General features: G+C 43.5%; 1 protein-coding gene across 1 annotated transcript in view; it reads left to right on the top strand.

The window, feature by feature from the left end:
* Positions 1–27179, top strand: part of PASD1 (PAS domain containing repressor 1) — a 164607-nt gene that overhangs the window by 124672 nt on the left and 12756 nt on the right. Inside the window, exons 9-16 of the mRNA XM_069747068.1 lie at positions 2522–2640; positions 5818–5900; positions 14415–14521; positions 19589–19736; positions 21634–21715; positions 25217–25346; positions 25488–25594; positions 25680–25766. Of these exons, the coding sequence (XP_069603169.1) occupies positions 2522–2640; positions 5818–5900; positions 14415–14521; positions 19589–19736; positions 21634–21715; positions 25217–25346; positions 25488–25594; positions 25680–25766 (863 nt within the window). The remainder of the gene's footprint in view (positions 1–2521; positions 2641–5817; positions 5901–14414; positions 14522–19588; positions 19737–21633; positions 21716–25216; positions 25347–25487; positions 25595–25679; positions 25767–27179) is intronic.

Here is a 27179-nt window from a genome sequence, read left to right on the forward strand (position 1 = left end):
TAAAGTACAAGTGTCTTCCAATTAACCTTACGCCAGAGCTCTTATACCATCTATACATATTCAATGTGTTAATTAGCTGCTGCACGTTATAGCGGCCGGTGACTAATATGTCAATGTGTCGTGTGCCAACGTCAGTAATCTGCTATTGTACTAATGCAACATCAGTGGAAAACATCTCGTTATAAGACCCCTTATTTGCCTTTCAGATGTTTTATGCTCACTGCTGACACGGGGGGAGGTTTCTCTCATCAGTTCTTGGGATAGAAATGTCAAATATATTTGACAATTTTTTTGCATCAAATCATTATTTTGTGTTACAATATCAAATGCACATATGCACGTACAGAATGTCCTCCGTCCTCTCCTACCTTTACTCTTGAGATATCATGAGATGAGTGGTGTAAGATGGCCAACAGCTTTGAAAAACAGCATGATTTCCTCAATTTTTTTGGGGGGGGATAGGGAGATTTATATGCTCTAAGAGTCTGTATGCAGTTGTAATATGAATTGAAGCCTTTTGGGATGAGATTGTGTGTGTGCGTGTATAACATGCAGAGTGTTTCTAGCATAGTGTGTGTATCATGAAGTGTGCCTATGGGTGTCTGTGTCTAGATACATATATTATTAGAATGTGTATAGAACTACAATACCCAGATAGATTAGCGAAATTAGGATTATTTAGTCTAGATAAAAGACGACTGAGGGGCGATCTAATAACCATGTATAAGTATATAAGGGGACAATACAAATATCTCGCTGAGGATCTGTTTATACCAAGGAAGGTGACGGGCACAAGGGGGCATTCTTTGCGTCTGGAGGAGAGAAGGTTTTTCCACCAACATAGAAGAGGATTCTTTACTGTTAGGGCAGTGAGAATCTGGAATTGCTTGCCTGAGGAGGTGGTGATGGCGAACTCAGTCGAGGGGTTCAAGAGAGGCCTGGATGTCTTCCTGGAGCAGAACAATATTGTATCATACAATTATTAGGTTCTGTAGAAGGACGTAGATCTGGGTATTTATTATGATGGAATATAGGCTGAACTGGATGGACAAATGTCTTTTTTCGGCCTTACTAACTATGTTACTATGTTACTATGTTACAATTATATAGAAAGCGTGTGTACACCAAATGGAGAATGTGTGTACCAGGGAGTGTATTCATCATGGAGTGTGTGTATATATACCATGGAGTAGATATGTGTGAGTATACAATCAAGTATATGTGTGTGTATACCATGGAGTGTGAATGTGTGTGTGTGTGTGTGTGTATACCATGGAGTGTGTGTATACCATAGAGTGAGTATATGTGTGTGTGTGTGTGTACCATGAAGTGTGTGTATATGTACCTTATAGTGAGTGTGTGTGTGTACCATGGAGAGTGTGTATGTGTGTATTTGTGTATGCCGCATGTTTTTATGTGTGGGCATGTATATCATGGAGTGTGTATGTACCATGGAGTGAAAGTCTGTGTATATACCATGGTGTGTGTGTATACCATGGAGTGAGGGTATGTGTGCATGTATATATACCATGGAGTGAGTGTGTGTCTGTTTGTGTGTGCACGTTGGGGTGTGTGTACCATGGAATACCCCCCACCCAGTCACTATAGAAATAATGGCTTTAAAGAGAACCTGATATTTGTGAACCACAAGCAGCGTCAGTCCAGCTGGCTCAGTTATTGCAGCCGTGTAAATTTTACTTTAAAACTCTGCAGCATTTCAGAGGAAATATACTTTGAAAAGCTGGGGACTAAGTGTCTTCCTTGACTAGTTTGAAGCCGGGCCTCTGCAGCTTTCCCACGCCCTGACACCTTTGACTGACAGGTTGCTCCCTATATATACATAGGAAGAGACCTGTTGGTTTAGAGGACCAGGCAAGGAGAAGTCGCTGGGGACCGAGTAGGATAGCCACCAGCCGGCTTTTCACAGTGTTTTCTCTGAAACTGCAGCATTTCATAGTAAAACATACAGGGCTGTAATAATGCGGTAAGGTCAATTCATGTTCCCAAAATCAAGAATTAGATGACAGATTCACATAAAGATATTATGTCGCTCCTATTGATTAAAGCAAAAGTTTTTATGTACAAATGTACTTGGATTATTCAGACACACTGACACTTTCATTGACACAGGTCACTATTTTCATTTGGGTGAGTAACAGGAGATGGGGGCTTCTAATTAGTCTTCTAGCTGTGGATGTAAAAAACTGGGGTTGACATTGCCAGGTAAGATGTGCTGACATAAATGTTTTACTCACTGCATGCCTCCATTGTGCAGTGCAGGAGGCAATAATCCCAATACACGGTTTATGAGGGTCATATTGGTCCCCAGAGTTACAGCTTTCAGTGATCAGTTTCTTTGTTGAATGTTTTAAGTGCAGCATCGATGCCACTATGATGAGACCACGTCATGTTATGTGTGCACCTGAACTGCTGACAGGAGGATATTTGTGATCTGATCAGTCAAAAAAAAAATCTAAATCATAAAATGTGCTGATGTGGCCGCCGTCTGCTTATGTTACAGTGCCTACGTCGTCATATAATGGCTTTGAGTCAGCTGTTGCAAGGGCGTTCCGGTCATCCACGGAAGAGCAGATATGTCTTGTAGCTACAGTGCGTCTTGTCACTCCACAGTTTCTGAAGGTGAGTACAATAACGGTTTTATTACATGTATGTACAGGGGTGAGACGAGGAGCTTTGCCAGCTTCTTACCGTCGGCTCAGTTTAGGACATTGTCCTCCATATTGTCCGCATCTCCATATGACATATTCGTGGCTGTCATTACCTTCATGTACAGCTTGCCGGAGGGTGTACACATATACAGTGACTGCTACAGAGGGTTTACAGTGCCCGTCAGAAAGGATTCCCATACACAGTACTTTAGCCAGAAAAAGGCCCATGAACATCCCATGGACCCAAATACAATACGTGGGGAATAGACATGTAGGTACGGCAGGTGTACAGAGGTGACTGCAGCTCTGCTCTCACTTACTGAAATATTCAGGTCTGACCAGGGACAATCTTACAAAAAGTGGACCCCTGAGCAAAATTAAAGGTAGGACCCCAAATGATAACATATTGCTCCAATGTACAGAAACATTTATGGTGCATTTACAGGAGACTGTTTCAGACCATTAGACGAGCGCCGACTGACTATATTCAAGCCATTTGGCTTTTGCTTCTCGGCCTATTTACACAGGCAAAGAATGATAGGGGTAGAACGATCACTAATATGATTAGTCTGTCGTGATTCCGTTTCCTGTCATTGGCGGCTCATGTCCTGTTTACACCGTACGACGTGCTGCTGAGAACGCTGATCTTCACTCTGACATAAACGATGCAGTCACCCAAATTTGTCCGCCATGTTTACCCCTATGGACGCTCATCTTCTTTGACAGCATTTTTAAATGTGGATGATACACACACACTGTCCATGTCACACACACTCAAAAGTACACACACATTGTATGTTAGAAAACACACTCCGTGCTAGCCACACAGATAAAGTATGTTACAAATATAGACACTCCATGGTACACACACACTGTATGTTAGAAACCCACGTTGCTTGTTACACACACATTGCCTCTTACACACATTGCCTGTTACACACATTGCCTGTTACACACATTGCGTGTTACACACACATTGCCTCTTACACACATTGCTTGTTACACACATTGCCTCTTACACACATTGCCTGTTACACACACATTGCCTGTTACACACATTGCCTCTTACACACATTGCCTCTTACACACATTGCCTCTTACACACATTGCCTGTTACACACATTGCCTCTTACACACACATTGCCTGTTACACACACATTGCCTGTTACACACACATTGCCTGTTACACACATTGCCTCTTACACACATTGCCTGTTACACACATTGCCTGTTACACACACATTGCCTGTTACACACATTGCCTGTTACACACATTGCCTGTTACACACACATTGCCTCTTACACACATTGCCTGTTACACACACATTGCCTCTTACACACATTGCCTGTTACACACATTGCCTCTTACACACATTGCCTGTTACACACATTGCCTGTTACACACACATTGCCTCTTACACACATTGCCTGTTACACACACATTGCCTCTTACACACATTGCCGGTTACACACACATTGCCTCTTACACACATTGCCTGTTACACACATTGCCTCTTACACACATTGCCTGTTACACACACATTGCCTGTTACACACATTGCCTCTTACACACATTGCCTGTTACACACATTGCCTGTTACACACACATTGCCTGTTACACACATTGCCTCTTACACACATTGCCTGTTACACACATATTGCCTGTTACACACACATTGCCTGTTACACACATTGCCTCTTACACACATTGCCTGTTACACACATTGCCTGTTACACACACATTGCCTGTTACACACATTGCCTGTTACACACATTGCCTCTTACACACATTGCCTCTTACACACATTGCCTGTTACACACACATTGCCTGTTACACACACATTGCCTGTTACACACACATTGCCTCTTACACACATTGCCTGTTACACACACATTGCCTCTTACACACATTGCCGGTTACACACACAGTGCCTCTTACACACATTGCCTGTTACACACATTGCCTGTTACACACACATTGCCTGTTACACACATTGCCTCTTACACACACATTGCCTCTTACACATATTGCCTGTTACACACACATTGCCTGTTACACACACATTGCCTCTTACACACATTGCTTCTTACACACATTGCCTGTTACACACATTGCCTCTTACACACATTGCCTCTTACACACATTGCCGGTTACACACACATTGCCTCTTACACACATTGCCTGTTACACACACATTGCCTGTTACACACATTGCCTGTTACACACATTGCCTCTTACACACATTGCCTGTTACACACACATTGCCTGTTACACACACATTGCCTGTTACACACACATTGCCTCTTACACACATTGCTTCTTACACACATTGCCTGTTACACACATTGCCTCTTACACACATTGCCTCTTACACACATTGCCGGTTACACACACATTGCCTCTTACACACATTGCCTGTTACACACACATTGCCTGTTACACACATTGCCTGTTACACACATTGCCTCTTACACACATTGCCTGTTACACACACATTGCCTGTTACACACACATTGCCTGTTACACACATTGCCTGTTACACACACATTGCCTGTTACACACATTGCCTGTTACACACATTGCCTCTTACACACATTGCCTGTTACACACACATTGCCTCTTACACACATTGCCTGTTACACACACATTGCCTGTTACACACATTGCCTCTTACACACATTGCCTGTTACACACACATTGCCTGTTACACACATTGCCTGTTACACACATTGCCTGTTACACACATTGCCTGTTACACACATTGCCTGTTACACACACATATACTGCATGTTACACACACATTACATGTTAAACCCACAGATTGCTTCTTACTCACACACACAGCTTGTGGACTCTGATGTGGCTGCAGCCCCACATCCCACTGTCCTTACGCCCCTGTTCTCACTCAATATTAATGAAACTGCAAACATGCCACATTTTGTGGAGTAAACCCACACTGACAGTAAACAGAAGTGCACAACATGTAATAGTATTGATAAGACACAATGCCCTTCCACATTTTATACCTCTTAGATTGTAATATTCTCGTTGTGCTTTTATACAACTTTAGGATTTACTGTTCTAACAAATATCTGTGTTGCGACAAACGATATCCATTTTATGTTGTCTGTGTCTTCTATGTTCCAGGAGTTGTGCAATGTAGAAGAGCCTTGTGAAGAATTTACATCAAGGCACAGCTTAGAGTGGAAATTCCTCTTTTTAGACCACAGGTAAATTTGTCATGGTTTACCTTTTCGCTCAGCATCCAGTAGGGAGGAAGTGTGGGGCAGATGTTGTTTCCAGTGTTTCCACCCTACGGTTCCTCCTACAAATCTTCAAGTCTGACCAATCCACACCTAAGTCAGTGAGCTTTCTGTAGTAACTTACAGTGGGGCAAAAAAGTATTTAGTCAGTCAGCAATAGTGCCAGTTCCACCACTTAAAAAGATGAGAGGCGTCTGTAATTTACATCATAGGTAGACCTCAACTATGGGAGACAAACTGAGAAAAAAAAATCCAGAAAATCACATTGTCTGTTTTTTTAACATTTTATTTGCATATTATGGTGGAAAATAAGTATTTGTTCAGAAACAAACAATCAAGATTTCTGGCTCTCACAGACCTGTAACTTCTTCTTTAAGGCTACGTTCACACTAGCGTTGCGCCGCCCTGCGTCGGCGACACAACGCGCGACGCACGGAAAAACGCGCGCAAACGCGTTTTGCGACGCGTGCGTCGTTTTTTGACGAAATTGGACGCAAGAAAAATGCAACTTGTAGCGTTTTCTTGCGTCCGACGCTAGCGTCTAAAATGACGCACGTGTCGGAAAACGCGTGCAAAAAGACGCACGCGTCCCCTATGTTAAACATAGGGGCGCGTCGCCGCTGCGTCGCCGCTGCGTCGCCGACGCAACAGCGACGCGACGCTAATGTGAACGTAGCCTAAGAGTCTCCTCTTTCCTCCACTCATTACCTGTAGTAATGGCACCTGTTTAATCTTGTTATCAGTATAAAAAGACACCTGTGCACACCCTCAAACAGTCTGACTCCAAACTCCACTATGGTGAAGACCAAAGAGCTGTCAAAGGACACCAGAAACAAAATTGTATCCCTGCACCAGGCTGGGAAGACTGAATCTGCAATAGCCAACCAGCTTGGAGTGAAGAAATCAACAGTGTGAGCAATAATTAGAAAATGGAAGACATACAAGACCACTGATAATCTCCCTCGATCTGGGGCTCCACGCAAAATCCCACCCCGTGGGGTCAGAATGATCACAAGAACGGTGAGCAAAAATCCCAGAACCACGCGGGGGGACCTAGTGAATGAACTGCAGAGAGCTGGGACGAATGTAACAAGGCCTACCATAAGTAACACACTACGCCACCATGGACTCAGATCCTGCAGTGCCAGACGTGTCCCACTGCTTAAGCCAGTACATGTCCTGGCCCGTCTGAAGTTTGCTAGAGAGCATTTGGATGATCCAGAGGAGTTTTGGGAGAATGTCCTATGGTCTGATGAAACCAAACTGGAACTGTTTGGTAGAAACACAACTTGTCGTGTTTGGAGGAAAAAGAATACTGAGTTGCATCCATCAAACACCATACCTACTGTAAAGCATGGTGGTGGAAACATCATGCTTTGGGGCTGTTTCTCTGCAAAGAGGCCAGGACGACTGATCCGGGTACATGAAAGAATGAATGGGGCCATGTATCGTGAGATTTTGAGTGCAAACCTCCTTCCATCAGCAAGGGCATTGAAGATGAAACGTGGCTGGGTCTTTCAACATGACAATGATCCAAAGCACACCGCCAGGGCAACGAAGGAGTGGCTTCGTAAGAAGCATTTCAAGGTCCTGGAGTGGCCTAGCCAGTCTCCAGATCTCAACCCTATAGAAAACCTTTGGAGGGAGTTGAAAGTCCGTGTTGTCAAGCGAAAAGCCAAAAACATCACTGCTCTAGAGGAGATCTGCATGGAGGAAGGGCCAACATACCAACAACAGTGTGTGGTAACCTTGTGAAGACTTACAGAAAACCTTTGACCTTTGTCATTGCCAACAAAGGATATATTACAAAGTATTGAGATGAAATTTTGTCTCTGACCAAATACTTATTTTCCACCATAATATGCAAATAAAATGTTAAAAAAACAGACAATGTGATTTTCTGGATTTTTTTTTCTCAGTTTGTCTCCCATAGTTGAGGTCTACCTATGATGTAAATTACAGACGCCTCTCATCTTTTTAAGTAGTGGAACTTGCACTATTGCTGACTGACTAAATACTTTTTTGCCCCACTGTACATTTCTGTCTACATTACAGGATATAGAAAAACCTATAACTATAGTGAGGGAATATAGCAGAAGCCTGAAACAATGTTCATACAGGTGCTTCTCTCAAAATTAGAATATCATCAAAAAGTTAATTTATTTCAATTCTTTAATACAAAAAGTGAAACTCATATTATATAGGGTCATTACAGAGTGATCTATTTCAAGTGTTTATTTCTGTTAATGATGATGATTATGGCTTACAGCCAATGAAAACCCAAAAGTTATTATCTCAGTAAATTAGAATACTTTATAATATCAGCTTGAGAAATGATTTTAAAATCTGAAATGTTGGTCTACTGATATGTATGTTCAGTAAATGCACTCAATACTTGGCTCCTTTTGCATCAATTACTGCATCAATGCAGCGTCCATGGAGGCGATCAGCCTGTGGCACTGCTGAGGTGTTATGGAAGCCCAGGTTGCTTTCATAGCAGCCTTCAGCTCGTCTGCATTGTTGGGTCTGGTGTCTCTCATCTATCAGTGGATAGCACTGCAGCCTTGCAGCTCTGGAGTCCTGGGTTCAAGCCCCACCCTGGACAACATCTGCAAAGAGTTTGCATGTTCTCCGGTTTCCTCCCACATTCCAAAGACATACTGATAGGGAATTTAGATTGTGAGCCCCATTGGGGACAGCAATGATGATGTGTGCAAATTGTAAAGCGCTGCGTAATATGTTAGCGCTATATTAAAAAAAATAAAAAGAGAGAGAAAAGATTCCTTTTGACAATACCCCATAGATTTTCTATGGAGATAAGGTCAGACGAGTCAGTTGGCCAATCAAGCACAGTGATACTGTTGTTCTTAAACCAAGTATTGGTACTTTTGGCAGTGTGGACAGGTGCCAAGTCCTGCTTGAGAATGAAATTTCCATCTCCAAAAAGCTTGTCGGCAGAGGGAAGCATGAAGTGCTATAAAATTTCCTGGTGGACGGCTGAGCTGACTTTGGTCTTGATAAAACACAGTGGACCTACACCAGCAGATGACACGGCTCCCCAAACCATCACTGATTGTGGAAACTTCACACTAGTCCAAGGTAAAAAAGAAAAAAATGATGATGTGCACTCACCGGTCCCATAAATCAGTTTCTTTGGACATAAGGCGGTTACAGACGAAGAAAAACGTGCAGATAAAAGGATGACAGCTGTTTCGCACGTATGTGCTTCTACAGGTCCCAATGACTAAAGGAAACAGGGAGGTTGGATTTATAATTAACCCAAAAAACTGCGCACTCCCCCTTACCTACGTCATCGGTGCTAATGAGCACCTGGTTTCAAAATGTGAATAACATAGACTACTACAAAAAATATATATATATATATATACATTTAAAATCGTGTGATACTGAGAAAAACATCATAACAGAAAAAAAACACACAAAAAGAACAAGAACAAACTTGAAAAAAAAAATTTCAAAAAAATTCCGAGAACATCATTAGGTGGAAATCTTATATAGAAAGACCGACATGTCTATTCTTTCATTCAGGCCAATTGGCCCTGTTGCGCATGTGCGCATTATCCACCTTGCTTCTCGCCTCAGAAGTAGCTGATATAGATTGCCTCCTTGCTGCGGTGGACTCACCCTTTCAATGCCTGCAAAACGGAGTGTGTGAACATTACCTGCATGACAGTGTATTACATGGTTCACTAAACGCGGGACCCCCTTCCCTGTGCGTACGGAACTGAAATGTTCTCTGATTCGCACGAAGAGGGGTCGAATAGTTTTACCTATATAATAAAAGCCACAAGGGCAAAATATTACATATACTACGTATGCTGACTTACAAGAAATAAATACCCGAACTGTGTGACTAATAGGCCCGATTTTCAAAGTGCTACCTATTAGATGGTAGGAGCAAAAGCTACATTGCCCGTATTTGAAGTTACCCTTCGGGATGCTTCTATCCAACCAATTTGTGTGATCACCCTGAACTCGATTGCGGACTAACAAATATTTGATGTTTTTTCCCCGCCGACTAGCAAATAATGGACCCTTTTCTACCATATCCGTGAGGTCAGTCCGCAATCGAGTTCAGGGTGATCACACAAATTGGTTGGATAGAAGCATCCCGAAGGGTAACTTCAAATGCGGGCAATGTAGCTTTTGCTCCTACCATCTAATAGGTAGCACTTTGAAAATAGACGTTGTCTATTGGTCATGAGTGGCTTGACACAAGGAATGCGACACTTGTAGCCCATGTCCTGGATACGTCTGTGTGTGGTGGCTCTTGAAGCAATGACTCCAGCAGCAGTCCACTCCTTGTGAATCTCCCCCAAATTTTTGAATGGCTTTTTCTTAACAATCCTTTCAAGGCTGCAGTTTTCCCGGTTACTTGTGCACCTTTTTCTACCACACTTTTTCCTTCCACTTAACTGTACATTAATATGCTTGGATACAGCACTCTGTGAACAGCCAGCTACTTTAGCAATGACCCTTTGTGGCGTACCCTCCTTGTGGAGTGTCATTGACTGCCTTCTGGTCATCTGTCAAGTCAGCAGTCTTCCCCATGATTGTGGAGCCTACTGAAACAAACTAAGGGACCTTTGTAAACGCTAAGGAAGCCTTGCACATGTTTTTTGTTAATTATTTTATTCTACTGAGATAATAACTTTTGGGTTTTAATTGGCTGTAAGCCATAATCATCAACATTTACAGAAATAAACACTTGAAATAGATCACTCTGTTTTTAATAACTCTTTATGAGTTTCACATTTTGTATTGAAGAACTGAAGAACTCTTTGGTGTAGCTGTGATGTTAGGTTGTATGGATGATGTTGCTACTCGTAACTGCTTTTCTAGATTTGTGTTGGTCTGGAGCACATTCAAATCTTTGCAATAAGTTTTGTAAAGAATCACAGCAATAAGTTGTACTGAACATATATATTTTACACTGCAGGTCTCCTCACATGGGAAATCCATCACTGTTCACGTTACATTTATAACTCAAGCAGTGGGAGATCTGCTGTATACATAACACAGGAGACACCAAGGCTGCTGTATAAACATCACAGAGGAGACACTGAGACTCCTGTGTATACATCACATAGAGACACTGGGGCTGAGGCATATACATCACAGGAGACATGGGGCTGAGGTATAGACATCACAGGAGACATGGGGCTGGGGTGTAGTCATCACAGGAGACATGGGGCTGCGGTATAGACATTACATGAGAGATGTGGCTGGGATATAGACATCACAGGAGACATGGGGCTGGGATATAGACATCACAGGAGACATGGGGCTGGGGTGTAGTCATCACAGGAGACATGGGGCTGGGGTATAGACATCACAGGAGACATGGGGCTGGGGTACAGACATCACAGGAGACATGGGGCTGGGGTATAGACATCACAGGAGACATGGGGCTGGGATATAGACATCACAGGAGACATGGGGCTGGGGTATAGTCATCACAGGAGACATGGGGCTGGGGTATAGTCATCACAGGAGACATGGGGCTGGGGTATAGTCATCACAGGAGACATGGGGCTGGGGTATAGACATCACAGGAGACATGGGGCTGGGGTATAGTCATCACAGGAGACATGGGGCTGGAGTATAGTCATCACAGGAGACATGGGGCTGGGGTATAGTCATCACAGGAGACGTGTCATTTTCTTAATCTTGAGATATTGTCCCACCAAATTAAGTGACAGGAATAAGCACAAACTAAACTAAATGTGGTAGCGTAATGTCTTGTTCCCTAATTCCCAAAGTAACTTAATTCTGCAGTGCTTCAGCTGTCTCTAGCTTCCTAAGACTATTGAAGACATGTGATGACTTTGGAGGCTCCTCTATGGTGCACAGCAACCTCAGGTTTAATATGTACCGTATTTCTCTTCATTTTGGAAAATACTCTGAGAAATTTAGAGCTTGTCCTAAATTTCTGGATTCTTCATAAAACGCAACTTAAGTACCTGTAGATAGCATACTGTCCACTTTCACATCCCTTCTCACAGTAACTTGGAAGTGTGTGAAAGAAATAATCCGGCTGTAGATTGAATTACTGACTAGCCACAGGGCTTAGCCTTTGGTTTGGGATTAGAAAGGAGATTAAGTCCTGTGTGATTTGCCTGTATAAACCACATATACAGCTGTGGTTCTTCTTCATGAAATACTGTATATTTTGTGTAAGGTGTTTGTGGCTGGGCTGAAGTCTGCAAAATTTAGTGAGTTTGTAGTTTAGCTGAGGCCCCACAATGCAGCGAGAAGGTGAGTTCCTTCTAGAACAGATCATAGAATTAGATCGTAAGTTAGAGTTGGAATCGTGTCCAACCCCCTGCTCAATGCAGGATTCGCTAAATCATCCGTGTAGATAACTGTGTAATGACTGGTGTAAAGAATACAGTTCCCGGAATTCGTGAATTTCAGTTACCCACATTTCAGCATGCATTCAGGGTGATATTTGAAATATGCATGGTGGATTTGAAGGGTTATTCTCATCATAACAAATGGTTCAAATTGTAAATACAAACAACTTTGCAATTTTCTTGTTATTAAAAATCCTTTCCATTCTCAAGAACCTTTTATTCAGCGCTTACAAGCCCTTTGCTGTAGAGCTTGCAAACACTGCTCTAAAGCTGTGCAGATTGCTGGATCCGGCCTGCTTCAGTGCCTCTTGCTACAGATGAAATTATACCTCTACTTGCAGTTTTTCCCACCTGCGTAACCATTCTACTGGTGTGTACAATCAATCAATCAGGAATGCACTGCTCCCCGGCATGCAGGAAGTTAGGAGGCTGGGGAGCAGTGCGCTCCTGAAGAATGATGTTGAGAAAAACTCTTTAATGATTCATGAGGCGCAGCTGGAGTAAGACTTGTGCCCAGGTGTCTCAGTGGAGTGAAAGCAAACCTATCTATAGCGCTGTGCTCATCCATGGGGCGATGCTAGAATAACTGATACTATAACCTAGTATCCGATCAGCTCTGTGAATTGTAGCCATGTCTGCCTTGCTAGCAGTCAATCTTGCCGCCATCATTGTTTTCTCTGAAAGAATGTGTATTTATTTATTATGTTTTGCTTACTAACTATGTTACTATGTTACTATGTTATATAGCACTATCATATTCCACAGCGCTTTACAGACATTATCATCGCTGTCCCCAATGGGGCTCACAATCTAAATTCCCTATCAGTATGTCTTTGGAATGTGGGAGGAAACCAGAGAACCCGGAGGAAACCCACGCAAACACAGGGAGAACATACAAACTCCTTGCAGATGTTGTCCTTCATGGGATTTGAACCCAGGACCCTAGAGCTGCAAGGCTGCAGTGCTAACCACTGAGCCACCGTACAGTGCTAACCACTGAGCCACCATACAGTGCTAACCACTGAGCCACCATACAGTGCTAACCACTGAGCCACCATACAGTGCTAACCACTGAGCCACCATACAGTGCTAACCACTGAGCCACCGTACAGTGCTAACCACTTAGCCACCGTACAGTGCTAACCACTGAGCCACCGTACAGTACTAACCACTGAGCCACTGTACAGTGCTAACCACTGAGCCACCGTACAGTGCTAACCACTGAGACACCATACAGTGCTAACCACTGAGCCACCATACAGTGCTAACCACTGAGCCACCGTACAGTGCTAACCACTGAGCCACCGTACAGTGCTAACCACTGAGCCACCGTACAGTGCTAACCACTGAGCCACCGTACAGTGCTAACCACTGAGCCACCGTACAGTACTAACCACTGAGCCACCGTACAGTGCTAACCACTGAGCCACCGTACAGTGCTAACCACTGAGCCACCGTACAGTGCGAACCACTGAGCCACCATACAGTGCTAACCACTGAGCCACCGTACAGTGCTAACCACTGAGCCACCATACAGTGCTAACCACTGAGCCACCGTACAGTGCTAACCACTGAGCCACCGTACAGTGCTAACCACTGAGCCACCGTACAGTGCTGACCACTGAGCCACCGTACAGTGCTAACCACTGAGCCACCGTACAGTGCTAACCACTTAGCCACCATACAGTGCTAACCACTTAGCCACCATACAGTGCTAACCACTTAGCCACCATACAGTGCTAACCACTGAGCCACCATACAGTGCAAACCACTGAGCCACCGTGCTGCCCATGTATATATACTGTAGTTCTATAGTATGACATACAGTAGGCATTTGGTTTAGAGTATAAATAATGTATTTATTTCATTCTTCTGTTCTTTCTTGACACTTTAATAAATGCAGCACTATACACATCTTGAATGATGCTTATTACAGGAGCATGGACAGCACTGAGCTAACAACTAAAAGCCGGTGAATTGCGTCCAGTAATGTGTCCTGCTATTCTGGGTGCTGCAGTGATGGCCGCTTTTAGGTTCCACTTTGTATTCTATACTTGTCTAGCAACCACTTCTGTCTCCATTAACATCACTCTTATTATTCCAGGGCCCCACCGATAATTGGCTATTTACCCTTTGAAGTGCTGGGGACGTCAGGGTACGATTACTACCATGCAGATGACCTAGAACTCCTAGCAAGGTGCCATGTTCATTGTGAGTTATACCTTCATTACTTTGTTTGTTACAATTCTAATATTTCATTTACAAAAAAAAAACCTGGGTGATATTTATTCATGTCCTCTCCTCAAAGTATCATGTTGGGTATGGCTGCGAAATTATTGCTTGCAGATGTTAAAGCTCACCGCCACAAAATGTCTTTTTAACCATTATTAAAATACAAAGTCAGCATTTCTACAGCCCATTTCCCACCAAACTTGTTATGGGCTCAGATGGATAAGATGGATAGGAAAAATAAAAGAATCACAGCACGTACTGTGACTTAAGTTATCGTCACACTGAATTGTGTCTCTGTCTTTTTAAGGGAAATCCAGTCCTCTGTCATGAAGACATGTAGTCCTCATAAATGGTGCCTTACAAATCAACTTTTAATTGGCCAAATGTATAGGAGAGGAATATAGATTGGGCATGTGTGTGACAGAGAAACATCTGGATACCTTTTGTGCTGTATGATAACACATATGGCTACATGTACATTATTCAATACACCAAGAAACTTAAAGGGAATCTGACACCACTTTTTTGGGCTACCAGGTAAAAATACCATTCAATTCAGTGCCCCCTATGATTACACAAGTACTTCTGACTCCCCACGTATGATCCATAAAAATCTTTATTATTCCTCCTGCGCTGTGTTAATATGGCCGGTCCAGTCTGATGGGTGGGGCATAGTGTCCATCTCTCCCCCCTCCTCCCTTACATCTATGCATTTCTTGCGGTGAATTTCGGCGCATTGCGTGCGCATTCCAAAGGCATCTCGCGCGTGCTGTATTGCGCATGCGCCGGCATAGGCGATTGCTTCCTATGTACCGGAAGTATTTCGCTGCCATTTCTGTGTTCCGGGCCCTAGAAAGAAATCACAAATACCGGACATGCTCAATACAGCCTTTCTGCTTTGCACACTGTTGGGCAAAGCATACTCCGCAGGCGCGAGATGCCTTTGGAATGCGCATGTGCAAAAACTACGCAATCGCCGAAATTCACCACAAGAAATGCGTAGAAGCAAGCGAGGAGGGGGGAGAGACGGATACTAAGCCCTGCCCATCGGACCGGACCAGCCATATTAGCATACAGCCCGGGAGGAATAATAAAGGTTTTTATGGATCATACGTGGGGAGTCAGGGGGTATCAGAAGTACTTGTGCAATGCATAGGGGGCACTGAATTGAATGGTATTTTTACCTGGTAGCCCAAAAAACTGGTGACACATTCCCTTTAAAGAGGTTGTCTCTGGATCCTCTGATCAGGAGCGCACTGCTCCCTTGCCTATAAGCTTCCTGCTTGCTGGGAGAGCGGTGTGCTCCTGATCATTGACAGTTCGGCCTGGGGGTACAGCTGAGCCACTAGCTCGAACTTCCTGTTATCTGATGCTACAATATAAGACACAATCTCCTTTGTAGCCTCAGATGAGTGCAGTGGCGCGGTGATATGGCCAGCTTCAGAGCAGTGCTTGCAACAATTTGGAAGCGCATGCTCCTTGCCTAAGAAATTGGCCACCTCTAGACTACAGTGATGGGTGGCCAGTAACCTAATTAATAAGCTATAACCTATAGAATTAAAAATCCATCCATTCCTGAGATCGGAAAGGTAAGTTACAAATAGTATCCATTTAGCAACCTGAGACCTCTTTATTCTACTTTATATGTTTCTGATTCCAATGATGTGTCACTTAGATTACTGGGTGCATCAATTGTGACACAGAGTTTTTAGATGTAGCATGGAGCAGAGCTCTGAACGCTAACACTGCCCACACCAGGCTCTGCATATACATTGTCTATTGACAGTGAGCTTCTTATCACAGTAGGGAGGGTGGTCAGACTAGGGCTCACATGAGCTGTAGTCTGGCAGTGATTATCTCTTGGTGAGAAAACCTTCATTGTATTGAAACAACAGCACACAGCCTACTAAGTGACACATCCCTGAAATCAGTATCTCAGCCCTTACCTCTTGTTGACCTCAAATTACATAGCAAAAACTGGCTGACAGATTCACTGTAACTATATGGTCAAAATGTAGTTAGAAAAACGGCAGATTTTCATTAAACAACCAAACAATTTTTGGTTGCATTTAAATATAAGTTTGTGCAAGAAACACATTTTGTTGCACCCAAACCTGCGATGTGATTGGAGCATTAGGGCCGTCGCACATGGTCATATTACAGCTCAGCACATAGAGACATAGTGATGGCGTGGCTGATGTCACCCAACTATTGGAAGAATACCTCTGTACATAGCGAGACTGCGCGGCAGTGCGTGGAGGCCATACCACTCTACAGACAGCATCCGTGCGCTGACATAGACACTTAATGCACAAGGTTATACAGGAGCCTTTAATCTCCTTACAGCCCTGTGCACGGTTTTTGGTGGGCGCCAACACAAAACTGACAGTGCATCAAATCTTTCCCCACGTGATGTGAACATAGCCCTATCCTGCTACCTAGCAGACTGGTATCCGTGCCAGTGAAGAACCAAGAAGAACAGCGCTGCAGCCACTCATCGGCTTCTGTTCCATGTCTTCTGACAGTGAATCTCTGTCTAAGAACGATAACGTTTCAATGACTTTCCGATAAATCTTACACAAGCTCTGCAGGCGCCGGCCAGATCTGCCCGACCAAAGTCCCATTAATTCAGCGTGAATCCTGACAAGAGGAGACGATTCCGGGAAAATCAATAGAAATGAAGCCCTTGTGTAAAATCTATAGGAAAGGACATGGAGACTGAGCTGTAGCCATGGGATCGCTGACATCGGTCAGGAGTCAGACATATTTGTATAATGTGATATATTCCTATTAGTGATGAATGATTGACTGCGTGCTCGGGGAAGATGAGCCGTGGCAGCGCAATAAATAGTCTAACAGAAAGAATAATCATTTCTGCCATTTGTCACCTATAATGGTCTTTAGTCAAGGGGGGGCGCAGTACGGATGGCCTCCACGGCACTTGTCCCCAGTTCCAATAGCTGTAGTATTGATGTCCTCCAGACTCTCGACTGCGTGATACTTGGGAACATCTCAGTGACTTGCATGGCTGCTTTCATTTATAAATGGCACCTCACTTGCTCACAGGTTGAGTTTGGTACTGCAGCTCCACCCTATGCCTTGTACTGGAGCTGAGCTGCAATGCCAGCTACAACCTGTGACTAAGAGTGGCACTGTTTTTAAAATAAATAAATATGTCTTTAAAACCTTTAAAAAGGATCCACATTAAGAAAACTTTTGACATGTCATGTAGCAGCCTTGTTCAGGGGGGGCTCTGGGTGCTGAGACCCTCACCGATCGCTCAGATGGAGAGACTCTCCTCAAAGATTGAAGCCTGGCTCAATAACAAATTGGAAAATAAAAGAGGAAACAGTTTATGAGCATTTACAATTCTGTTATCCAACTCAACTTGCAACTTAAAGGGGTGGTCTGAAACGAACACTGATTTAATCCTAACTATGTATTTATTTAAAAAAAAACTCCTCCTCCCATCAAAATTGTTATGCTATTAATATATTGCAATCATATTATACAGCACTGTGTACTTACAAATTGCTCATTTTGCCTTTCTACCCAGATAATTCTTCTCTTTCAGGTCTATGACATCACATGATTAAAAACTTAGTAGCTGAATCCTTCTAGGCTTAATGTAGAAACAGGAGGTCAATTTTCCCTGTATGAGTCATGAGTCACTGCAAAAGTCCCTGGCGGGGAGAGGAACAGCTAAGTCAGGACTTGAAGAAGGAAATGATAAATACAGGGAGAAGAGACTTCCTGTTTCAATATAGAGCAGAGACAACAGAAGAATTAACTGGGTAGAAAGGCAAAATGAGCAATTGTAACTACACAGTGCTATTTAATATGATGATTGCAGTATATTAGGAGGATAACAACTTTGATGTTGAGTGCTTCTTTAATGTAAATTTGCTTTTCAAATAAACTTTAAAATTCCCTACCTTGAAAAGAAGCGCCATCAGTGACATCCATTTCAGATGCTCGGCTATGAGTATGAGTATCTGTCGGTTGTCAATTCCAGCAGGATTTTGTAACTGTGCGGAATGCACAGTGACAATGCGCTCCCTCGCTGGCTCTGATGAGAAGTGACAGACTGGCAAGAGAGCACAGTGTCAGTGAGTATTGTAAGGAGAGAACCCAGTGATCAGCGAGAACATAGACCAGCCCTACCCCCAAAAAGACATCACTTTCAAGGGTGGGGCTGGTCTCTATTTCTTCTACTCTCCAAGTTCTCTACATACGATGCGCACTGACAGTGCACTCTCTTGGCCAACTTGACACTTCTCACTGGACCTGGTGAGGGAGTGCACTGTCACTGTGCATTAAAAAATAATATTGCACAGTGACAAGATCCTACTCGGCATTGACAACCTGCTCATTCTTAGTAGCCCAGCTCCTGAAACGGATGTTACTGATGATGCCTCATTTCATGGTGGGGACAGTTTGTTTGAGGGTGGGGACAGAGGCTGCAGCCGTGATCCCAGCCTCTGCCCCTGATGACATCACCTTTGAGTATCCCAGCATGCAGTGGGAGTTCTGAAACAAAACGTCATCAAAGAGGAAATTGGTAAAAGCATAAAATAAAGCAATTATAGTGTAGAGAGGGAACGATAGAGTATACTAGAAAAGCAATTAGAGGATTACATCAAATAGACATTTAAGATTATATCAATGTTAGTTTTGGACCATCCCTTAAATAATAAGTAAGATGTTGCAGAGCTGTGTTTGCCAGATATGTCAGGGATAGCTTTGTCATGTAGTCATACCACTTTGTCTGCTCTATCTGGGCATACAGTAATCCCTTCTATGTATTCCCACAGTAAATAATCCAGCCCTAAGGTGCTGAATAGTCATTCACACTGTGCTACATCTGTAATAAATGGCTTGCAGAGCTTGTAAGCATTTGGTAAAGCTTCTTGATAACGTACCGTGTGCTTTCCCACTGACCCTGGTCCGCTTCATGCTTTCCTTGGCTTCTCCGCAGATTCTTGGCTCTAGTGGCCCTTCTATGTCTGTCGCTGATTATTTTGTTTTTCCTTCATTGCCTGTTAGTGATGCAATATGGGAAGGGAAAGTCCTGTTACTACAGGTTTCTAACCAAAGGCCAACAGTGGATCTGGCTGCAGACGCACTACTACATCACCTATCATCAGTGGAATTCCAAGCCGGAGTTTATTGTCTGTACACACACTGTCGTTAGGTAAGAACTCCTCATCTTGTGGTGAAGTTTGCGAACAGAATAGCGACGCAGACCCCGATCCGGTGCCAAATCCTCGCAGCTGTTTGGCCTGGTGCTTTTCCTATTATTCAGTCCTGAAGAGAAATTCAAGCAAAAAACTCTGTTACAGACAAAAGTCTGACGGTCACTTTGCAAAACCTAGAGTAGGCGCCCGTGCACACTGACAGTACTTGTTATTAACGTTAAAGGCGTATTCTGGAAATGTTATATTGATATTTCTATGTTAAAGGGAATCTGTCACCAGGTTTTTGCAACCTAATCCAAGAGCAGCATAATGTAGGGGCAGAGACCCTGATTCCAGTGATGTATCACGTACTGGTCTGCTTGGTGCAGTTTTGATAAAGTCAGTGTTTTATCAGCGGGAGACTATCACTAACAGACTAGTAACCCTGCTGCCTTGTAGTCCGAAATATTCATGGGGTATGTATAACCTCGCCCCTTCCACTGCTTGGCTGTTTTCTGTGTAGACTGCACATGTGCAAAAAGCTGCCAATCAGTGGTGTGGGCGGGGTTATACAGAGCTCAGCATTCAGAGGACTGCTAGATCTGCAGTAGATAAAACAGGGATTTTAGCAAAATGACAGCAAGAAGCCTAGTAAGTGATACATTGTTGGAATCAGTGTGTCTTTCTCTACATTATGCTGCTCTCAGCAAATACCTGGTGACAGATTCCCTTTAAGGATATAACGTCACTATCAAAGTCCTGGAAAACTCCTTTAATGTCCAACCTAATTGGATCTTTGGTTGTCACTCAGAACACCAAGGTCTTTTTTGACTTGTTCTTTTTGTTTATTTGTTTGCACCAAATTCATCAAAGTGGCGATTCGTGATTTTTGCGCAAAGACAAAAATTGTCTTTTTTTCCCCTCTTTGACTTTATTTTTGCCACTTTTTAGCAGGAAAAGTCATTTTAGCAAAATAATTGACCTACATAGAATAACTACTCGAGAGGCTTGGAGTTGCACCAAATTTTGCAAGTTTTTTTTTATTTTTAAAGGTTATGTTTGATGAACCAATCTAAAACATCTGGAAAAGCCACATTGATGTAAAAACCAGAACACTAACTAAACCACAAACGACAACTTAAACAAATGCAAAAATCTTTGGATACATTTCGTACAAATGAACAAGTCACAAACTGAGAGGTTTCATGCCATAAGACTGGTAGAAATGCAATGATGAATTGGGCCCAAAATCCATTTACTTCTCTTCTTCTGGAGCCCAGTCACCACTAGGGGGAGCCCAGTGCAATTAGTTTAATACAGAACTGCTAGAACTCAAGCAGATTGCTATGCACCGAGCTCCACCTAGTGGCAGCAGCAGGGAAATGCTGTGACGGTGCTTCTGAAAGAACAAGTTTAGTGCCAGGTCCACTCCCACTACAAGTCCCATAGAAGTCTATAAAATGTCCAGTACTGATTTTACCATTGGAGTATTGAGTCAGCTTGTAATGTAATGTGATTTATGAGTTCTTGGCTCTTTCCAGTAGTCTCATAGACAGAAATTTGGTTTTGCTAGCGGAGTCAGAGATTCGCCCTCTACATTTGCTGCATGTAGATCCTTGAACCTGTGCAAATAATCAGCCAGTGTTACTTCTGGTATATAGTGCCCTCTACTGACTATAGCATTATAGAAAGCCCATAGACTTTTCAATGGTGTGATAGCGTACCGATGGCAGAAAAAAGATTCACATGTAAGTTATAAAATGTCATGAATGCGGGGAGCGTTTCCTAATGTATCACCAGTGTATCAGGCCACTCACGGATGTACAGTAGGTGATCATATATGTCAATGTCACATTCATGCTTGTAGGGAAGACATGTTCCTCGCTCCTTATAACATCTCATACCGTTCTACAGTTATGCTGAAGTCCGAGCGGAGAGGAGGCGAGACATGGGTCTGGAGGAGTCCGCCCTGGAAGCTGCAGACTCCTCATTGAAGGTATTGTGCAACCATCAGCGTGACGGTGACTGACACTTCGGCTATGTGCACACATAGATGGAACCTCTGCAGATTTTTCCGCACCTGTTTTGAGAAATCTACAAGTAAAAAGCACTGCGTTTTACCTGCGGTTTTTGTGTGGGTTCCACCTGCGGTTTTACCCCTGCAGATTCCTATTATGGAGCAGGTGTAAACCGCTGCGGAATCCGCACAAAGAATGAACATGCTGCGGAATAAATGCAGCGTTTCCGCACGTTTTTTTCCCGCAGCATGTGCACTGCGGATTTTCCACGGATTTCCTGCGGTTTTTGTGCGGTTCCACCTGCGGTTTTACCCCTGCAGATTCCTATTATGGAGCAGGTGTAAACCGCTGCGGAATCCGTTCAAAGAATGAACATGCTGCGGAATAAATGCAGCGTTTCCGCACGTTTTTTTCCCGCAGCATGTGCACTGCGGATTTTCCACGGATTTCCTGCGGTTTTTGTGCGGCTCCACCTGCGGTTTTACCCCTGCAGATTCCTATTATGGAGCAGGTGTAAACCGCTGCGGAATCCGCACAAAGAATGAACATGCTGCGGAATAAATGCAGCGTTTCCGCACGTTTTTTTCCCGCAGCATGTGCACTGCGGATTTTCCACGGATTTCCTGCGGTTTTTGTGCGGTTCCACCTGCGGTTTTACCTCTGCAGATTCCTATTATGGAGCAGGTGTAAACCGCTGCGGAATCCGCACAAAGAATGAACATGCTGCGGAATAAATGCAGCGTTTCCGCACGTTTTTTTCCCGCAGCATGTGCACTGCGGATTTTCCACGGATTTCCTGCGGTTTTTGTGCGGTTCCACCTGCGGTTTTACCCCTGCAGATTCCTATTATGGAGCAGGTGTAAACCGCTGCGGAATCCGTTCAAAGAATGAACATGCTGCGGAATAAATGCAGCGTTTCCGCACGTTTTTTTCCCGCAGCATGTGCACTGCGGATTTTCCACGGATTTCCTGCGGTTTTTGTGCGGTTCCACCTGCGGTTTTACCTCTGCAGATTCCTATTATGGAGCAGGTGTAAACCGCTGCGGAATCCGCACAAAGAATGAACATGCTGCGGAATAAATGCAGCGTTTCCGCACGTTTTTTTCCCGCAGCATGTGCACTGCGGATTTTCCACGGATTTCCTGCGGTTTTTGTGCGGTTCCACCTGCGGTTTTACCCCTGCAGATTCCTATTATGGAGCAGGTGTAAACCGCTGCGGAATCCGTTCAAAGAATGAACATGCTGCGGAATAAATGCAGCGTTTCCGCACGTTTTTTTCCCGCAGCATGTGCACTGTGGATTTTCCACGGATTTCCTGCGGTTTTTGTGCGGTTCCACCTGCGGTTTTACCCCTGCAGATTCCTATTATGGAGCAGGTGTAAACCGCTGCGGAATCCGTTCAAAGAATGAACATGCTGCGGAATAAATGCAGCGTTTCCGCACGTTTTTTTCCCGCAGCATGTGCACTGCGGATTTTTCACGGATTTCCTGCGGTTTTTGTGCGGTTCCACCTGCGGTTTTACCTCTGCAGATTCCTATTATGGAGCAGGTGTAAACCGCTGCGGAATCCGCACAAAGAATGAACATGCTGCGGAATAAATGCAGCGTTTCCGCACGTTTTTTTTCCGCAGCATGTGCACTGCGGATTTTCCACGGATTTCCTGCGGTTTTTGTGCGGTTCCACCTGCGGTTTTACCTCTGCAGATTCCTATTATGGAGCAGGTGTAAACCGCTGCGGAATCCGCACAAAGAATGAACATGCTGCGGAATAAACGCAGCGTTTCCGCACGTTTTTTTTCCGCAGCATGTGCACTGCGGATTTTGTTTTCCATAGGTTTACATGGTACTGTACAACGCATGGAAAACTGCTGCGAATCAGCAGCCTCAAAACCGCAGCAAAATCCTCAACGTGTGCACATAGCCTTATGATTGGCCGCGAGAGTGCTGGTTATGTCAGTTAGATTTCTGTTAGGGAATGATAACAGTGCTCCGGTAGCTGTGCCTACTACATAATTGGACACCCCTGAGCTATGTCCCGGGAACTAATGATCCTTCTAGGTGCAATCTGCAGACGCATCGTTAGTGTATCAGTCACACCAACCTCATAACATTTAGCTACATATCAAGTTTTAGGACTTTATCGTGATCTACTGTAAGTTTCCATCAGTAAAACCACTGTGAATCCTGGATATAATAGAGTCGCAAAATAGGAACTTTTTTAGGCGTGTATGAAACAAGTCAATGTGCGGAAAATAGTTTTAATTCAGCTATCATAAAGGGAACCTGTCAGCAGCATTTCACACTACAAGCTATTTATGCACATGTAGTTCTTTCAAAGACAAGTCCAGCAATACCTTTACATGGCCAGTCCGTTCCTCCAGAAATCAGTATTTGTATTGATAAGCAAATAATGCTAAACGGCTATAGTAGATCTGAAGCCTCTGTCACACCAGCTCTATTTCCTCCCCACAGCTGCCTCGTCCTGTTTGATCATCCGCTCCTTTGCCTGAAGTCACACAGCATAGAGGCTGTCAGTCAAGCATTAGGAGGCGGCGCTGGGCAGAGAATAGAGCTGGAGTGACAGAGGCATCAGATCTACCGTAGTCCTTCAGCCTCAGTTACATATTAATTTAAATGGTGAATTCTCAGTAAAAGAGGAACGGACTGGCCATGTAAAGGTATTGCTGGACTTATCTTTCAAAGAGCTACATGCGCATATAAATAGTTTGGGGTGTGAGATCATAGTGATAGATTCTAGGGAATCTGTCAGCAGGTTCCTTCTATGTAACCTTAGGGGACAGAGACCCTGATTCCAGCAATGTATCACTTACTTTACTAAGTGCAGCAAATGTGATAAATGTGATAGTTTTCTCTGCAGCGGTTTAGCAGTGCTTAGAATCCTGAGCTGTGTATAACCCCGCCCACACCACTGATTGGCTGAGCTGTGTATAACCCCGCACATACCACTGATTGGCAGCTTTCTGTGCACATTATATATTGACAGAAAACTGTTAATCACTGGTGGGGAGTGTGGTTAGACTGGGAAGCACGAGACACCTAGTTCTGTAGTGATAATCTCCTGATGATAAAACACTGATTTAATTTATTTAAAAAACACACAGCCTAGTAAGTGATACATTGCTGGTATAGGGGTCTCTCTCCCTACATCATCATGGTGATTACTCAGCAAAAATCTGCTGACCGATTCCCTTTAAAAACATGGTAGTACATTTTTTGTCCATTTATATTTGAAGAAATATTTTACTCTAATGCTCCAACTACTTCTATACAGAATTCTTTTAGGCGGGGGCTACACTGTCACTTTGGCCGCAACACAGGTCACGTCCTCCAAAATCACTATACGCCTCTGCTGCTTCTCACTCACTGTTACATAGGATGGAGTGAATTATAGAACAAATATTCTTGTATTTTACTACGCATCTGCAATGAATTAATATCTTTATTGCCTTCTCTTCTAGAATCAGATCCAAAGCACCTATCTCGATATTAGGCAATGCACCAATAACCAGGAGCCGAGCCGGGAGGGAGTGTCTGTGTCGTCGCACAGTTCCCGCCGATCGTCCCACACCGCCCTTTCAGACTCCGCCTGTATGTACACTCCTGCACTGCATCAAACACTTCTTGTTCCTTATCGTGCCAGATGGATATCTTATGTTCTATATACAGCAGAATATATCTCTTTATGATATTCCTATATTGCTCCTAATGCGACTTTCTGCTATGTTTTAGCCACATCTTCCATGCGACATACAGAAGCCAGTACTCCTTCTAGACACTCCATGACCCTGAACCAGCAAGAAATGCCCCAAATAAGAATGGCCCCCAATGCAAACCAGGTATATACATACGTGTGACCATAACAATGCCAGGCACTTATTACATGGGCAAAACATCTTCCAAACCATCTTTGTCTTTCTGTAGCCGGTGGTAACTTCCCAACCTTCCACTGAACATATATCCCAACATCATGCTCCACAGCCGACTATTTCACCACAGCAAGCCATCATGGTAAATATGAAGATATAATGTAGCCAGAAGACTGGGATCATTCCACATTTCGCAATGAGATATTTCATAAAATGTGCAGATCTTCAATCTACAGCAAACTGCTTGAAGGAACAACCCTTAAAGAAGCACTCCTCCTCCCATCAAAATGTTATCTTCTTAATATTCTGCCGCTGTCACATTATTATATAACACAGTGTCATTTTGCCTTTCTACCCAGTTATTTCTTCTATTTTCTATCAGGTCTATGACATCGCATGATTAAAAAGTGACTAGCTGAATCCTTCTAAGCTCTATGTAGAAACAGGAGGTCAATTTTCCCTGCACGAGTCATAAGTCACTGCAAAAGTCAATGGCGGGGGGAAGAGGAGCTGGGTCAGGAGTTGGAGAGGAAATGATAAATGCAGGGACAAAAGGCTTCCTGTTTCTACATACATCAGAGAAAAGAGAAGAATTATTTGGTAGAAAGGCAAAATGAGCAATTGTAAGTACACAGCGCTATATAATATGATTGCAATATGTTAAGAGGAGAAAAATTTTGATAGGAGTGCTTCTTCAATGCAATATTATTTATACTGTGACCCATAGGCACTCTGCATTACTGCTATTATTGCATTGCTTACAGCACTCTTAAACTATTCATAGAAATAGTAATTGTTCAAGAATTTGGATAAATAATTAAAAAATATAACATACTTCTTGTATGAAAATGGAGAATTACAATCATTTTATTAATTAGACTAAAAGTGTATCTGCACTTTTTGGTATCTTTTCAGAATAAATGCATGCACGTGAGGAATGTAACACTATTTATGGCAATTACTGTATATGACTTTTATTCTGCACATTTAGCAGTTTTCCCCTCTGCACTGGATGCATCAGCAGATTTCTGCAAGTGCTCATTACTGGAGTTTGCCTAGGGTGCCTGGGTATGCCCCGAGTATCGTGGTGCTCGAGTGACATGTTTGAGTCCCCGCACTCGCATGTTAGACAGCCACAAAATGTGCGAGGATTGCCTGACATACACGGGCAACAGCGATGAAACTTGCCGGCGCGGGGACTCAAACATGTCACTCAGGCACCCGCGATACTCTGTTCATACCCGAGCACCCTAGGCAAACTCCAGTAACGAGCACGTGGCGCTCATCACTAGTCTCTGCTGTTCTTTGTCTAACACAAACGTATATACACCCCATTATATACACATGGTATATACGGGGTGGGCCATTTATATGGATATGTGCGGCATCTGAAACAACGGACACTGGAAGCCTGTGCTAGCATTTCTTCTGCGGCGTTGCGATCAGTGTGCCAAGAGTGGGAGAAGAGGGTTGCATTGACAATGGGCAGCACTTTTTATAAGTGGTCATAAACTTGTAAATAACTCATGAATGAATTAAGTTAAGGTAAAACCAA

Source organism: Ranitomeya imitator, chromosome 2 (genome assembly GCF_032444005.1).
Source record: "Ranitomeya imitator isolate aRanImi1 chromosome 2, aRanImi1.pri, whole genome shotgun sequence".
NCBI lineage: Eukaryota > Metazoa > Chordata > Amphibia > Anura > Dendrobatidae > Ranitomeya > Ranitomeya imitator.